The 16,220-nt window shown below is 35.9% G+C and overlaps 1 protein-coding gene across 1 annotated transcript in view; it reads left to right on the forward strand.

Moving 5' to 3' along the window:
- Positions 1–16,220, forward strand: part of ASCC3 (activating signal cointegrator 1 complex subunit 3) — a 273,420-nt gene that overhangs the window by 227,647 nt on the left and 29,553 nt on the right. The window contains exons 35-36 of the mRNA XM_062572708.1: positions 5,233–5,344; positions 5,599–5,733. Coding sequence (XP_062428692.1) covers positions 5,233–5,344; positions 5,599–5,733 — 247 coding nt within the window. The remainder of the gene's footprint in view (positions 1–5,232; positions 5,345–5,598; positions 5,734–16,220) is intronic.

Raw genomic sequence — 16,220 nt, forward strand, 5'->3', positions numbered from 1 at the left:
TGAATACCTGATAAGAGAGGGTAAAAGAGATGGAGCAAGACTTTCTTCTCAGTGGTATGCAATGACAGGATGAGAGGCAATGGGCACAAATGCAGGAAATTCCATCTGAACATAGCAAAACTCTTATTTACTGCAAGGGTGATTGAACACTGGAACCCAGAGAGGTTGTGAAGACTCTGTCTGCGGAGATATTCAAAACCCAACTGGACATGGCCATGGGCAGCCTGGTCTAGGTGACCCTTCCCTGAACAGGACTGGATGTTTCCAGAGTTCCTTTATTACCTCAACTGTTCTGTGATTTTGTGAATAATAATTATCTTTCATGGTACACTTTTATCAAATTATTCACATGAATGAAGTTTTTCTGCTTCTCTCAGGCTGGGAAGTCCCAGACTGCTTGCTGGGTATTCAGTCAGCCTCCTAAACCACAGCCTGCTGCAGCCTTCTGGGAGACTGTACAGCTCAGGACCTCAGGATCTCCCCATTCAGAAAGCAAATTCACATGGTCATCTTCCTATTCCTGGATATGAGTTACCTGTACAGATTATCTGTTAGGATATATCATAGGAAAAATAAATAGCCAATCAATACATCAGCAAATTTGCAGGTGCCTGTTACCTCTGATTTCTCATGTAAACTCATCCAATGAGGTACACTTTCTTGTAAATATTTTAATTAGGAGTACTGATATGGTGGCAAATGCCTTCCTGATGCCAGAGAAACTGGATTCACCTCTTTTGGTTTTCTTGCATAATCATAGTAAAATACTCAAAGTCAATTAAAGCTAATTATGTTATCTATCAAATTATTTCATACATGGCATAAGCAAATAAATACAAGAAAGTAATGGTTTAAACATCAAAATACAGATACAGATTAGTCTGTAGCATTTGTGCATACTCTAATGCATTAGCAAGGCCATCTCAAACTCCAGAGTCAGTCAGTAATGCCTCACCAAGAGAATCGTAGAATCACAGAATCAGTAAGGTTGGAAGGGACCTGTGGAGATCATCTAGTCCAACCCTCCTGCTCAAGCAGGGGAGCTGGTACACCGCTTCTGTAGTCCATTTACATGGCATCAGAAGATGGCAGCTGCAGAAGACCGCAAGCTTATGAAAACAATTTACAGTTGCAGTAAAAAAAAATTTACAAAACTGGCCGTGTGTGCTTCTCCCATACCTGTTCATTCTTCATTGCAGTTCTGCTTTCAGAATTGTAAAATCTCAGAAAGGACACTTGCTTGTTATCAGATTATGCAGTATAGTGCTGTTGACTTGTCTTTTTGTCTGTTTGTTTCAAAATTCCTTCCAGCTAGCAAGTTTTTTCTTTTAATATTTTAGCTGACTCTGCCACTGATTTTCATTATGTGTGTCACTGTTACTACCGTATAATCTGAACATAAAAAACATGGCGCGGTAACAAATGACTTCACAGCATTGACAGTTATAGCAAGACCATTTCAAGGCCGATGAAAAATTTCCCAGGGAGATCTCAGGTCAGGTTTACATAAGCTAAACAGGAAATGATTGCCACCATTCACATTAAATCCTAAATGTTCTGTGTAACTTCATCTACATTTTATGTTCCTGCACGTCTCTCTATCTTTCTCAGCTGATGAAATTCCACACTTCCTTAGATTAGAGAAATAAGTTCATGTTTCATGGTTTGTTGTTCTTGCTAAGCTCTACAAGATTGGGGATTTTAAATACATTATTTTAAAGACAATAAAAAGTTCCTTCGATTGTTTAAATTTTATGTACTTTGTAAACTTTTACGATACCTAGGGGTTTGTTATTGCTTTTTCCCAATGGACTACTAATGGAAGTTAGCCTGTCTAGCCCATGTGCTAGATGCTGTTAGGATAAAACTGCCTTTGACTTTCACACCTCTCAGGGGACGAGTAATTGTTGTGTTCAAACAGCCTGTAATTGTGATCCCGCTGGCTTTCGCAGTACGCTTCTGGCTATTAGAATCATTAAACAACTCAGCACCTGTTAACAGCATTGTAAATATTCAACCCTGCTTGTGTGCAGGTTGAGTCCAATATAGGAGAAGGCTTACAGAGCCCAGCCTCATAAATTAGAGCTTCTGACAAGTCAATTATTGTGAAACTGGGCTTCACTGTGAAATAAATGAAATGGTGTGCTGATAAAAAGGTAGGCTGTCTGTTTATAGCAAAGGGAAAATAATGACTAGATGATTCAATGCAGTGAGCATGAAACTGCATTGTTTTTATTCTTTATCTATAATTAAATAGTTAGGTAATACAGCTTCATAGAAGAACTCACATACAATTCAGGTTTTTTCACTTGGAGAAAACCAACATGCAAAATTCAACTTGCATTTATGCTTGCTTGCTCAAAATATTGCCTAATGTCACAATACTTCTGTTTCCACTAATTATAACATAGTCTTTTTAGATGAATAGCTTTGCTTTTTATAAGGGGGAAATGTGTTAAGTGACCAAGAAGCTCCTGTGGTGTGCTCAAAATTATATTTACCCCATTATAGGTACTAGTTACAACACGCTGGTACCACTTCTCTCAGGGTTCCAACTAATTTAAGATTTTTGTTCAGACTGTTTTATTTGCACCAAGTAATTAGTTATTTACACCTCTGACAGTATTTTACCAAAAGTCAGCAAATTTAAAATTCATACAGTTTTTAAAAGGCATCGTAATTCCTTTATGATGACTTATTCCATCTGAAATACTGTAGATTAAGCAAGAGTGCAAGAAAAAATCCGTTTGAATTACTGTCTAAAAATTGCAATCTCAAAATAAAATTCAAATAGTTGCCCATATCTCTTCATTTGTTTTATCAGCATTCAGCATCTATTTTGTGGTACTGCAAATAACAGTGCAGAAATGATATAGTGCAAGCTATAAATGGCAATAAAGTGCCTTAATTTAAATGATTTCAGTAGTGTTATATTCAATTTAGAGAAAAACCCTAATGAATCATTAGCGGTTTAGATGTATAAAATAGAAATTCTGTTTGCATCCTTAAACAATTTATGTAAGTTAATTTGCTGGAATTATTTTCAGAAGGTAAGCAAATTGTTACGAAGTAATTACTACTAATAAACAGAATCTAACTGTGTTGAGTGCTAAAATGTCAGGCAAATAAAAGGTGCAGATGGAAATGCTGATCATTTTCTTTCGTTGCTATATTAATTCAGTATATTCAAAAAATGACTGTCCTTAAATGAAAATTAAGTTGCTGAAAACAATGTTAGAATACTTTTGCCGCAAATGTGTTTTCCTTAGTAAGGCTGGTAATGTGTGGCCATGTGCTTGATAAAACTTGTTAGTCAATACAGATTGTTCTTTGTTTTGTTTTTGTTTGGACAACTATTTTAAATATTTGAAATAATCTAAATACGAACCCCTATAAAATATCACAGGGCTTAATACTTCACTCCTGTATACTTTGTTGTTGTATGATGTAGCTGAATGTTTCAAAACAGATTTTTTTAAATTACTTTAGCTTGGTAGTAGTGTTTTACTCCAACTTCACTAAGTTATAAGTGAACATTCAAAGCAAGGGAGAATGAACCCCATAATTTGGCATTAGTAACAAAAGAATAAAACCTGAAAATAACTGTACATATATTTAGCATGTTGGGATTTTTTGATTATTCTATTTGCCATTAAAAACATTTGTTAAAGAAATGCTATAAACTGATTTAGAAAAAAGTAATGAAAATCAGTTTCTGTTAAAAAAAGGATTACTGAAGGGTGCTTTTTAAAAACAAGTCTGACTTGTGCAATCTGCTAGCAAGAGCAAAACAGTAATGAAAGCAGAGCTTAAGTCACAGAGAACGGGAATTTAGATATAACATCAAGAAAAGCACTAATTGGCTAAACTTTTTTTTTTTTTTTTTTTTTTCAGGCAGCGATCACATTTCAGGTCGTTCTAAAACAGATAACTAATAGTATTCTGCCACTGCCTGTTTATCTTCATTAGGAGTTAGGACGACTAACTCGGGCGTAATGTAGCTGCGTAAAACCAGCTGAGGTGAATCTCGGCGCACTGTTGTGCAGCCTGTTGTTCACTAGCACAAAATCAGTGATTAAACTGCTGACAGTAGCTAATCTCTGTGAGAGCATGTGGTATCCCCATTCCAGTGGGGATGCTGAGTACGTAGTTGTAGCAGCAGGAAATTTCAGTGAAGCAGATAGTGTGAATAAAGAAGCGTCTTTAATTGTGGCTGCAGTCTCAGTTTTCTGTTCTGCGTGACAGGATTTTACTGAGCAGGAGCACCTTTTTTTTACTGTGCGTATTAATATTTTGATAAATCATGGGATGTTTTTGTTTGAATTCTGCTTTGAAATTCCATGATTTAATTGCACTATTTGAACCTAGAATTTGTAAAGATTCTATGGCTGCTCAGTTTTTATTTACTGCATGTTGAACTTAATTATTACTTCCTGAATTGATGTTTTTGATGAATTTAGGACTCAAATGCTTACACTTTTCTCTAACGTTTTCTTAGGCAAAATTTCTTCCTGAAATTCGATTAGTTTGTGTGAATAAAAACTTCATAATTTAGCTTAAATTTTATAGTTAAAGCAATTTCAGTCACTGAGTCTTTTTATATAAAAGTGTAACAAAATGTTTTGGCACACTTCTAAACATTTTTCCTTAATGCCGTTAACTAAGAACCATTGTTACTAGATACAAGTTTACGAAAACATGTTGAATGAACACATTGACAAATACACTGTTCTTTTTTTATAGTAATTTTAGCTTTGAGAATAAAATGACACAGAAGTGTAACAGCAAATACCAGCTTTTGGATTGGTATAAGGTATTTTTTCAATATGCCTAGGTTTTATTTCCAGCATTCCAGAATGTAAGAACACTTGCCAACCTTGATGGGGTTTCTTCCTTTCTCTTGAAGTTAACTGTACTGTTATTTGTGTTAGTATTGCTTATTCACTTTCATACTTACGTAATTAAGAAAATATTCCAGCTCACAAAGCTTTTTTCTGTTTGTATCAACTTTGCTATTAGTAGTCAGATAAATAATCATCTTTCTGTATGTACATGCTAGTGTTATTTTGGCTATTCCCACAGCCATTTAAGAATCATGGATTTCTTTTTAGACTATGTGAGGCAATAGTTCTGTGTTTAATCACTTAACGTGGATATTTGCTGTTTCATGTGCGCATGTACGTACAAGCATCGCAAGTGTTCATGTAATGTATCTGTTTTCAATTTCTCCAGTTACTACAATTTAGACGATGTGAGCCATGACACTGTGAACAAGTATCTCTCGAGCCTTGTGGAGAGATCCCTCTTTGATTTGGAATGCTCCTACTGTATTGAAATCGGGGAGGTAAGAGTGATCTGTGCCTCACAAGGTTCAGGAAAGGGAGCAGTGGGATACGTGCTCCTGATTTCAGGTACTGAAGTTGGTCTGTGAAAGCATTTGCAAGGCTTGCATTGAAAGCTGAGCCTTTTCTCATCAGGTTTGCAGCTTGATCAAAATTGTGATGCTGAATCATTTTTGCTATTACTTCTTATTAAGTAGTCTTAAAATATTTTACCGTTTTTGTAGGAATCATGTATATTTGCTTCCTCTCCTGACAGGATAATCGCAGCATTGAACCTTTGACGTACGGCCGCATTGCTTCCTATTACTATTTGAAGCATCCAACAATTGGGATGTTCAAAGATCAGTTGAAACCTGAAAGCAACATTGAAGATTTGCTCTTAATTCTGACAGTAAGTGATAATATTTTCATAATTTAGGCATCTGTAACTCATAACTCTTAAAGTTATGTGCAAGTGTATGAAAGACCACCCCAAAATTAAAAAAGACTTTCTTCCCTGGCCTGTAATTTCAGTTTTTGTTGTTTTGAGTAAGGTAATTGAATCATTTTTCGTATTTGAGTTCTTTGAAATTATTCTATATGCTTGTTTTTCTTATTTTTCCCTGTATAATCTTCAGTTTCTGCACAAATCTAATGTGTGTTTTTTCTAACTAGGTAAAATACTAAAAAGCTAGAATAAAGTATATCACATTATCAATATCTTAAAACTGTCCCAGGTCCATCACTTTGCACTGGGGCTGTCTGAAAAATACAGCAGCTTTAACAGGTGAAGGAGATGTAAAGGGAAGACGTGTTTCCTGATGTCTTTTTCTTTTTCCTTCTCCTTGCCACTCTCTGATACCTGAGGTTATAACCTGCAATAGTGCCAGCTCATAGAGTTAGTCTAGGTGACTGTTTAGTAGAGATGTGTGTTGCAAAGCAAATGATTTTAGGATACAAATCCACTCATGAGGTGTACAGTGCAATATGGCAGTATTACATGTCATCATAACAGAATCAAATTTTACTCCATTTTCTTTCTAAAGTACATAATTATAAATACAAAATCTTCTTGTTAAAAGGGCTATTATTCCACTTGTTCAAACAAATATTTGGAAAGAAGTGCCTTCCAAGTGCAAATTCTATGAAATAAAATTCAGTGCATAGAATTCAAACTGGTATTCAACCACAATTACTGTATATTCTGCATGTAAAATAACTGAAACTAAAAATAATAATTACGTTATAATATTGAACATTCAAGGGGAGAGTCTTACTCCAGCTCCTGTCTCTTTAAAATCTCCTCTTCTCTCTGGAAGAAATTGTTGCCACCTAGAAACTACATAAATTCTTCTCAGACAAATTTGGATAGGGAAAGCTGAGATTAGGATTAGCAGAGATGGAGGAACGTTTCACATTGGACCATATAGAGGTGTGAGCAGCAAAGAAAGAGCATTGATATGACCTAAGCAGAAGCTGGCATTGTCAGTGATGTGCCAGGGCTCCTCTATTACCTTTACAAAGGTAAATGGCAAATATTTCTGTTGTGGAAAAAAAAGACTAGGTTTTGTCTAGGTACCCTAGTGTTGAGCAGAGATGGTAAACTTTAAATTCCTTTAATTTTCTTTTAATTCTTCCTAATTTTTTTGCTGGAAGGACATACTCTCATGAGTTGTCCATTTACAGCCTTAAAAGCAATGAGAATAAAATTAGTTAGGGGCCAAGATTTCAAATATGTCAGTTTGAAAGATGAAAAGAGTGTATGAATAGTGGATGGCATTAGAGCTGACAGTTTTTCCTTAGTTTTTGTGAGGCTATTGATTTTCATAATTACTAGTGAAATTACTATTCTGTCTTGTTAAAGGTGTAAATTGAAAGTTTTTCTCAATCTGATGCAGTGTTGAAAAAGAGTAGGTATTTCAGCAGGGTTATTGCCAAGGATTTTTTTTTCCCCCTAAACACTGTGAATTAATGAGTTCTGTAATTATGGCAGTTGCTTCACACCTCTATTGTTAACCAATGACATTACATCTGCCTTGCTCCACTGGTGCCCTCCTCCTACTTATTGAAGCATTTAGCAGTTTTGGCAATGGGGAATTACATGGCATGGGGTAAGTAGTCTAATTAGGTATAAGTGAAAATCCTGAGGGAAAAGGATATTTAAAAGGTAATTTCAAGAATCTCTTAATGATGCAGGAACTGAAAGCTGTAGCCTATAGGAGAAAAGGTCTGTAATCATTACACAACGTGATTATAATTGTGATTATTCAGCTGATCATTCAGTTATAAGTTTGACTTTTGGAGTGTGTTATTTAGGAATAACTGTCCAAAACACTTGTCAAATGCAGTTGCAGGATTTTGTGGATATGATGTATGGATGTATTTTTTGTTGTTCTTAATCTTCCAAGCCTTTGAACATTGACTGGTTGGACTGATACATGTAAGGAAGGCAGAAACATACAATTGTAACAAAGAAAATCTCAACATTGTGGGTTTGAAATGGGGTTTATACCATTTTTTACTAAATTATCAATGTGTACCTTGAAAAAAAAAGTTGTTTAAAATTAGAAAAAAAAGCAAGATCGTATTTAAGAATTCAAAAATTATGATCATACTAAGAGTTTCAAATCTGAATTTGATTAAGGGATTTTGAGTTTCAGAAAGTCACTTGACAGCAAGATTTGCCTCAGCTTAGCAGCCAAGGCGAGTCATTTATAGTCTTCCCAGTACCCATTCCTTTTTCTATCTTTATCTTTTCATTTGGTCATCTGCTAGCAATTTGCAGAGGTCAAATAGATTTTTCCAGTATGGTTTATGGGCTGATGTATCCATAACATGAACAGGAATATGACACAGCACAAAATCTCCCCAATCTCATCATGTTAAATATATGCAGTAATAATTGGTACTAATAGGGAAGGTACAGTTCCCTCGTGGTTTACGTTCCCCTCTCAGTAAATCTCTGCTCGAGATGTCTAATCTGTCTTGGGTTTGCAGTTAGCAGATGAAGTTCAGATTCTTGTGTTGGTATGCTTGTAATTTTTCTGAGAGATAATGTTAGAAGGTTTTCCATAGGAAATTGCTTTAACTGTTCTTAGCCATTTTCAGAAAGTAGCAATCCAAATGAGTTTAATCACTGTTGAGTTATGATGCTTCTTATATTAAGAATTATTGATGAGAAAGTGTTTGTGAATTACTATTGACAGGCTGAAATCCCCTGAGGTATCTGAAGACTGTCTCCTTTTATTCTGAAATTTGGGTGCTAAGCAGAAAAAGGCCTAGGTGAAAAACAGTGAGAAATGCTTTTATGTGATTTTTGTCATTTTCCGATAGAATAGCACTCACAGGAAATCTTCTTAAAATCAAATGCCCTTTTTGTCGTACCTTGAGAATGGGAGGTCTAGCTAGGTGGCAGATCAGGATCTTGGCTAGACCCACCCGCTTCATAAGTTTGTAAGTCTAATGAAGTTTTGCTTCCTGGTAAGCAGTTGCCTATTTGAATGCAAGCCTGATCCTATTCCCTTTCATATATAGTCTCATTAGTGGTAGCATGGGGCTGGAGTTATCTGATGGCTAATGTTCTTATTTGCTGAACAAATCCTTTGTCATTCATGCTGCACAGTGAAGGAGAGAATATTACCATCTTGTGGCTCTAGGTTTATATGCACGTTGTCCCTTATTTCAGCGCTTACATTATACTTAGAAGTGAGAACTGGTTGGTTTTCTTGTGCCTACTACTATGTCTTTCAGGTAAACTGGTTGGGAGAGAGTATTTCTTCTAACTTGAGAGTTCAGGGTCAGAACAGCGTGGTATTGTATTGTAGTGGCCGTGTGCGTCCTCCTTTCCACGGTGTAACAGGAGCTTCTCAGTCAGGTGTCCGCATACTTCTTCCCTATGTTTCTATCTGATACTTGGCATGGTTTGTTTCAGTGGCTTGTGTTAGAGTAAATATTTTGGACCTCAGCAGAAAATTTGGCATTGCTATAGTAGAAGATTTGGAAAGTAGAAGGAGAAGGTTCATGAAACAGGTGATCTCCATCTCAGATATATACATAACAAAAGAATAAGCTTATTAAAACCTTATCTGTCTTTCAGTACCTGTTAAGTATTCTTACTAGGAGATTCTGGGAAACTAAAGTAACTTACAGCTTTATTTTCTGTTCATCCTCATTGGCACATCTTATTCTAACCAGGGGAAAATGAGCATTTGTGAATACTTACACACTTAGTTTAAAATAATTTTATTTCCTAAGCAGGATTCTGTCTTTAAGTTGCTGGTTCAGCCTGCCATGAAAGGACAGCAAAGGTTTTTGTCTTAGGGAGCCATCAAGGAAGGATTCCTTAAAACTGGTTTCCATTTAGACACTAGCGAAGGAGAAATTAATAAGTTATGAAAATATTGTCTAAAAACATGCTGATGTGAACTATTTTGTGTAATACTTTCTCTGTGACCCACAGCAGAAGCATTGCTATGTTACTGGCTAATAAAAACAGCAATTTTTGCATCTTTTAAGGTCTTATAGAGAACTGTTTTTCTGTTCTATGAGCCATTTCGTAAAAAAAAAAATCAGATCAGTCTTACTAAGACAGTCATCTTCAAGTCTACAACTATTGGTGTAATTTCAGGGTTTAGTTTAGAAAGAAATCGTATTACGATTTTCTTAAAGGCATAAAAGAGAAGCAAGACTATGTTCATTATGTTACTGTTTAAAAATGGCATTTCATTGTCAAGAATTGAAATCCTTCACTATATAAACTTCATATTAAATGAATAAGGCAATGATGTTACATTCTCAACTTTCAAAGGCTTACAGAGTTGTTTTCACCTATATGCATGTGCATTCTCACCAGTTTGCACATAACTGCTGTAGCCACAGTATAAGCAGGGATTGGCCTCAGGCACCACACATTGACCACTAATAATAAGATAAAATTATTACTCCATCCTTTACCATTAATTTTTTTCTTCACAGTAAATCCACACCTAGGACTGTTTAGTGCATAAATTTAATCCTAAACATAGGCATTTACAAAACCATGACCTCATTTTTTTATACAGCATGTATTTTATGTAATTTAATATTTAGAAGCCTTTGTGCTTCCGTTTCCATTTGGAACAAGGTTTGTTTAATAAAATAGTTTAAATTTGAAAATTGTATTCAGTTTCGTAAAAATAAAACAAAATGCTGCAATGCTTTTTTTATAACATCCAAATTTCATTATGCATATCCAGTATGTTCCAAATATCTTGTACTTAGCAGAAAGAGTAAAGGTAAAACTTACATACAGACTTGAAATTTGGCTCAATTTCTCTCTAGTCCCCAAGATGGCGCAGTCTTGAATATGAGTCCTGCTGTCGTACTTGAATATAGTCATTTTTCTAAGATGATAGTGCAATGATTTCTTCTTTTCTTTTCCAAATGATTTTTTGATTTTTAGTTTAAAAGCATGTGATGCTGCCTGCACAATCAGCTGACAAATCAAGATGGCAGTACCCACTACTGATAGCTAATTGAACATGGGTTAACTCTTTAATATTTATGGCATCAAGAAAAAAGAATTAGGTTCAAAACCAGAAAATATAAAGCCCTGATAGCTCCAAGACACACTGACTTTCTAATCTCTCATCCAGTTATTCAACTCCTGTGCTTACATGCCAGTTTAAAAAACTGAATCAATACTTAGGCAAGTTAAAACAAAACCTATTTTAAAGATGAAGGTTGAAGTTAAAGGAAATATATTTCCCAGGAGGTACGCTATAAGACAAGAACTGTTATCTTGGAATTTCCATTACTGTATTATCTTTAATTTCTTTTGTTGGTGGTTTTGCTTTGTTTTGTTTTTATTGCAGTCCAGTGTTCAGGGGGAAACTTGCCAATGTGTGTATAACTATGGTAGTGGAGGCCACTAGCTTCAGGCTATATGCACGTTACAAACAGCCGCTTCAGTAACTGTTTCTGTCGGAAATGTGGAGAAATAAATTCCGCTATCAGGAGCCACAGGTGCGGTTACAGCAACGAAGCACTCCCTTTCACCAGTATAAACTATTTGGATAAGGCAGGACGCTATTACGCTTGCATCTGCTAGGGTAGGCAGGAGTACTCGGCTGGTCTTGTACATACAAACATGAACATTGGCCACCATCTGTGGCAAATCGATGCTGGTCATTGGGATGTAGCTACTAAGGCAAGTTCAGTGACAGCAGGCTTGGTTTAGCCGACTCCTTAAAGCTGCAGGCAGTTCGGCCACACAGCATCTTTTATTTTTTCAGTGCCACAGTCTTTCTGCATACCACCTGGTAGCTGGGATTGTAAATGCCGTTGTGATGTGAGATTTCGAACTATGTGTAGTTGTGTATCTGCCAGTACTTTGCAAAGTATTTGTATATATGGTTGGAAATTAAATGGCTCTTTTTCCAGCGAGCGTGTCAGACAGCTCTGTTTGCAAATGTACAATGAGTTTGTTGAAACAAAGCTGCAGTTCTAAAAATCGTCTTTATCAAGAGGGAGTCAACTTTCTAAAATACAGTGCTGTTTTGCTAAATGGCAGTGGGGTCTCATGTCCCACGTGCTCCAGAAGGCAGTCGCACGAGCTCAGCCTGCCTTTTGCAAGTCAGCGCAAGTTCTGCCTACTTTGTGCCTCCGAATCTGCGAGTAAAGCTCGATAGGCAAATTTAGGCCCTCTGCAATCTGTGCTTCTTTTGTCTTCAGTGGTTTCCAGTGATTGCCTTTGCTTCTGATAGAATTATACTATTGTACTACAAATTGTAGCAGTTAAAATTATATTGCTGATTAATTTATTATAACAGAATTCCCCTCACTCAGTGACATTAACTCAGCCTTACAGACTACTATTTAAAGGCACAGAAATGTTTTTGCTCTGACCTGTAAAGCTGTTAAAAAAGAGAGTGTCATTTTATAGCATGTTCTCAGATCGGAACTGAAATTTCAGGGTAAGGATTGCTTTGCCTGATACAATTACATCATACAACGTTGGTACCCAGTATATATTATGCCTTTAGCACAGTAGTTTAGAAAAAGGACATAAGAGGATTACTGAGCAATTCTTAATGAAGTATCTGACACATTTTCCCAATTTACATTTAGATTTTTTTGTGTCATTCCTTTCTTTTTTGATGGAACCCAGCTAGTTTCAGTTTTTTTGTGTGTGTGTTATGCATTATTACAGATAAACTTTTAAGAATTTGGTCTTTTTTGTATTTTTCATGGAATACTTAGTATTTACAATGTGCTTTAGTTTACAGTTATTTTCCGGCTCATACTACCTATAATGTTAGAAGGAATTGTACAGGAATTTTTGCTATAAATGGCAAAACCTTTTCTTAGCATTTGAAAAATTTAATATAAAATGAATCTTTGTAAATCTGGTACAATGTAGTAAACTTCCTTTGAGAGAATAGTGACAGATTTTCTTTGGCTCTGCAGCTACTCTGACCAGAAGATGAGTGGTTCTGTGCTGGAGTAAAAAAAAAAATGTTACAAATGCATTAGTGTTTCTTAGTCTAATGTTCTGTTACTATCTTAACAACATTGACAGAGTACAGAATGTGATCTTTTCTCAAATGGAGTGACCATTTCAGATGAATAGATATGGACTCCCTAAATCTCGTCTACCATTAATCTCTTTTAATAAATGTGGGCCAGACCTCAGACTAAATATTGGAATTGTTCCATGTGGAAAACTATGAAATTAAGCACATTTATAAGTAATTTTACCTGATACTTAAATACAGCCTTCCTTAAATTATAGCAGGCTCTTCCATTTATCATGGAAGAGTCAAATCATTTGCCACCAATCTGACTGGGGTTGCCTGTATCCCAGCTTTCTACTCTCTTTCCATTTTTTCTTCCAGTGAAAAAGCTTAGGAAAGCAGAAAAGAGTATTCAGCTACTAGTTTTCTGAAAGAGCAAATGTCTCAAGTCTATCCCTCACAACATAGAGGGTGAGAAAACAGCTAAATTTCTTCTTACCGTTGGTCTCTTAAATTCTTGCCTTGCCAAGGTGAGGGAGCGCCACTGTATTTGCTTATATTTATTTAGTATATACATGCATATTTACAAAATATTTTTAGGTACAACTGCACACAATATCAAGAAATTTAATCTTAAATGTCTTAAATCCTTGACTGCACAACATAATCTAGGTTAATGAGATGAGTTCAGATTTTTATCATTTACTTAAGGCAGCAAGCTAAGGTAAACAACATGAGGTGCAGATAATAGATTATTTTTTCTTTTGTATGTGATTGTCTTAATATTTACTATATGTGGTCATATAAGATGCTAATTGTGAATACTTCTTTAGCTACAAGAATGCATGTTTGCTTTCTCTTGATTCACACAGAACAGATGGATGCTTGACTGCCTGCTAATCCACAGCTGGAATGGTTTCAGCGTTTTCCACGTTGCTGGGTTAGAGTGGCTTTTCTAGTGGACTGAGAGGGCAGCAAGAGAGGGATATCATTATTCATCAGTATCCCAGTGGGATCGCTGCCAGCAGAGATTAATTTTTTCTGTTATGCTTGTAAAACAAGCTCAGGTGGAGTCTCTAATCCTCAGGGCACGGGTGGCAGATCAAGGAAGATGCTACAAAGCTAGTTAATTTTCAGATTCTAGGGGAAACAGAAGCTCTGTTAGATGTATAAATACATGATTGCAAATTTAAGTAGCTCAAATCCAAATGGGATCTTCCCAGACATCTGGTACCGAAAATCTCTGTTTTCTTTGTCTTTTAATGGAAGTTCTTGAAACTTTACAGCAGAGCCAAAATATATGCAACTCATTTAATAGTCAGCTATCCTTCCTTATATTTTGTGCTATATACAGCTCTTAAATTCTATTTTATATGCATATATGTATTAACAGGTAGAAAAGACACAGTATGAGTCTTTGTGAGAACCCCAAGTTTACAGCATTCTCACAAATTTTCATACAATGAACATCACCAAAAAAAATTATCACTTGCTATACAAAGTGGTAAGATCTGCCTTGGTAATGCATCATACGTCCCATTCGGGTAAAGGGACATTCCGTTAGGGTCGAACATGGCACAAGGGCATTTTTGACATGTCACTCACTTTGATAAAGTGAGTTATTAGAAGTAGGTCGCTGAGTTATCAGAACTCTTTCTTTTCTGTTTCTTTGATGATTACTTCTGTTCCCCACCCTTGTAATCATCAGTCTCTTTAATCTCAGCATTACTTTATTAACGAAATTCTTCAAAATTTTGGATCAGATTTTCAAACAATGTTAATCCACATAGTTCTACTGAAATAAATGGAGATGTGCCAGTTCTTATCAGCAGGGAACTATCCTTATTAAATTTACTTGCAACAGCTGTCACTTCCCCTTACAGTGGTGGGGGTTTTTAATTATTATATTAAACTATTTTCATTTAAAAGTTTTGCTGCTCAGAGTGAGACCAGTAGTGTTGGCCTGCTGAAGAGACATCGTGCAAGTAGGCACCTTCCAAGTTTCACATGTATTTCTGCCAGTTCATATTGTTCTTCTGTTATTCTGGGCGTGAGCCCCTCTCGAACAGAGGCTGCTAGTCATTTCACCACTTGATGACAGGTATTCATGGCTGTGAACTTTTTATTCCTGTTTGTCTCTGATCACATAGTAGCCTAGATCCAGAATTTAATCCAGCACAAAAATGCACCCATGTGCATTTGTGACTCCCCAGTAAAGGATCTGCCACAGGTCAGCAGATCTGAAATCCGGTTTTCAACACACAGACCTTTTACAGCTTGCTATTAACATACACAATATGTATGGGCCCCATTTCACATTAAGAATTAGCAGTGCTTATTCCTGTCTCCATACAGAGTTGCTTTAACCTGATGCAGAAATCTAGTAACTTCTTCCATGGGTCTGGGCTCTGCACTGGAAGGTCCCAACAGAGGATCAAAGCCGAAGATGGAAAACAACTGATCGCTTTCCTGGGGGCAGTTGCAAGTCAAGATCTGCTTTTGCGATTTTTATTGCTATCATCATCTCAGTCAGGGGTTGAACCAGCTGATTCAGCCAAACTTGGCTTCAAAATGTGGACAAGTGTCCAAAAGGAACTGAAGTGGATTTCTCATGACAATCAGATTTTTGAGTGTGTGCTCGGAGAGGTTTTCCTAGTTGCATATTAACACGTTATTCATTTCATGCACTTTCCAGTTTTAATGTTAAGATTTCAATACAGCCAAAAGCAGCGGTTTTTAAATCTTTCCTGTAATATGACCTGAGGTTACAGGGGAAGAAAGTTGTGGGTCACTGTCCCATCTAGGTATTAAGGAAAAAAAAAGGGCTGATTATAACGTATTCAGAATGAGCAGGTTCAAAGCTTTCTCAGGAAAAGTAATAGGAAAAATCAGGCATCTTGGAGAGCTAAAAATCTCAAATAAACAATTTTGAGTGATAAAATGTAATAATTCTCTCACATCACTATAATTCACTTTATAAATGGAATTTATGCCATCCAATTTATATTTATTTGCTATGGTCAAAGTAACTTATTCTAGGTGAATAATGTGTATGCCATATCAGTTTCAGATGTTTGCTCTATATTTGCCCTACTTTGGTCTTCCTTCGCGTTTATTTTTTCTCAAGTAGTATAAGTATTACCAGCTTCTTTATAAGCAATAATTTAACTTAAAAAAATAAGAGTGAGCCAAAGCCATCTTTAAGAAAGATGTACAGGCTTAATACTATAAAAGTGCCTACACATTTAGGGGAATAGCAAATGTATTGTAAGAATGTTTTTTGTTAGAATCAGCCAAAAAGTAGCACTGAGTTATGATTGCAATCAGAAACTTTATGAAATATGGATTGTGAGACTTAAGGCTTACAGAAAATAATGAACTCATTCTTTATTTTAATATGTTCTAG

Source organism: Rhea pennata, chromosome 3 (genome assembly GCF_028389875.1).
Source record: "Rhea pennata isolate bPtePen1 chromosome 3, bPtePen1.pri, whole genome shotgun sequence".
Lineage (NCBI taxonomy): Eukaryota > Metazoa > Chordata > Aves > Rheiformes > Rheidae > Rhea > Rhea pennata.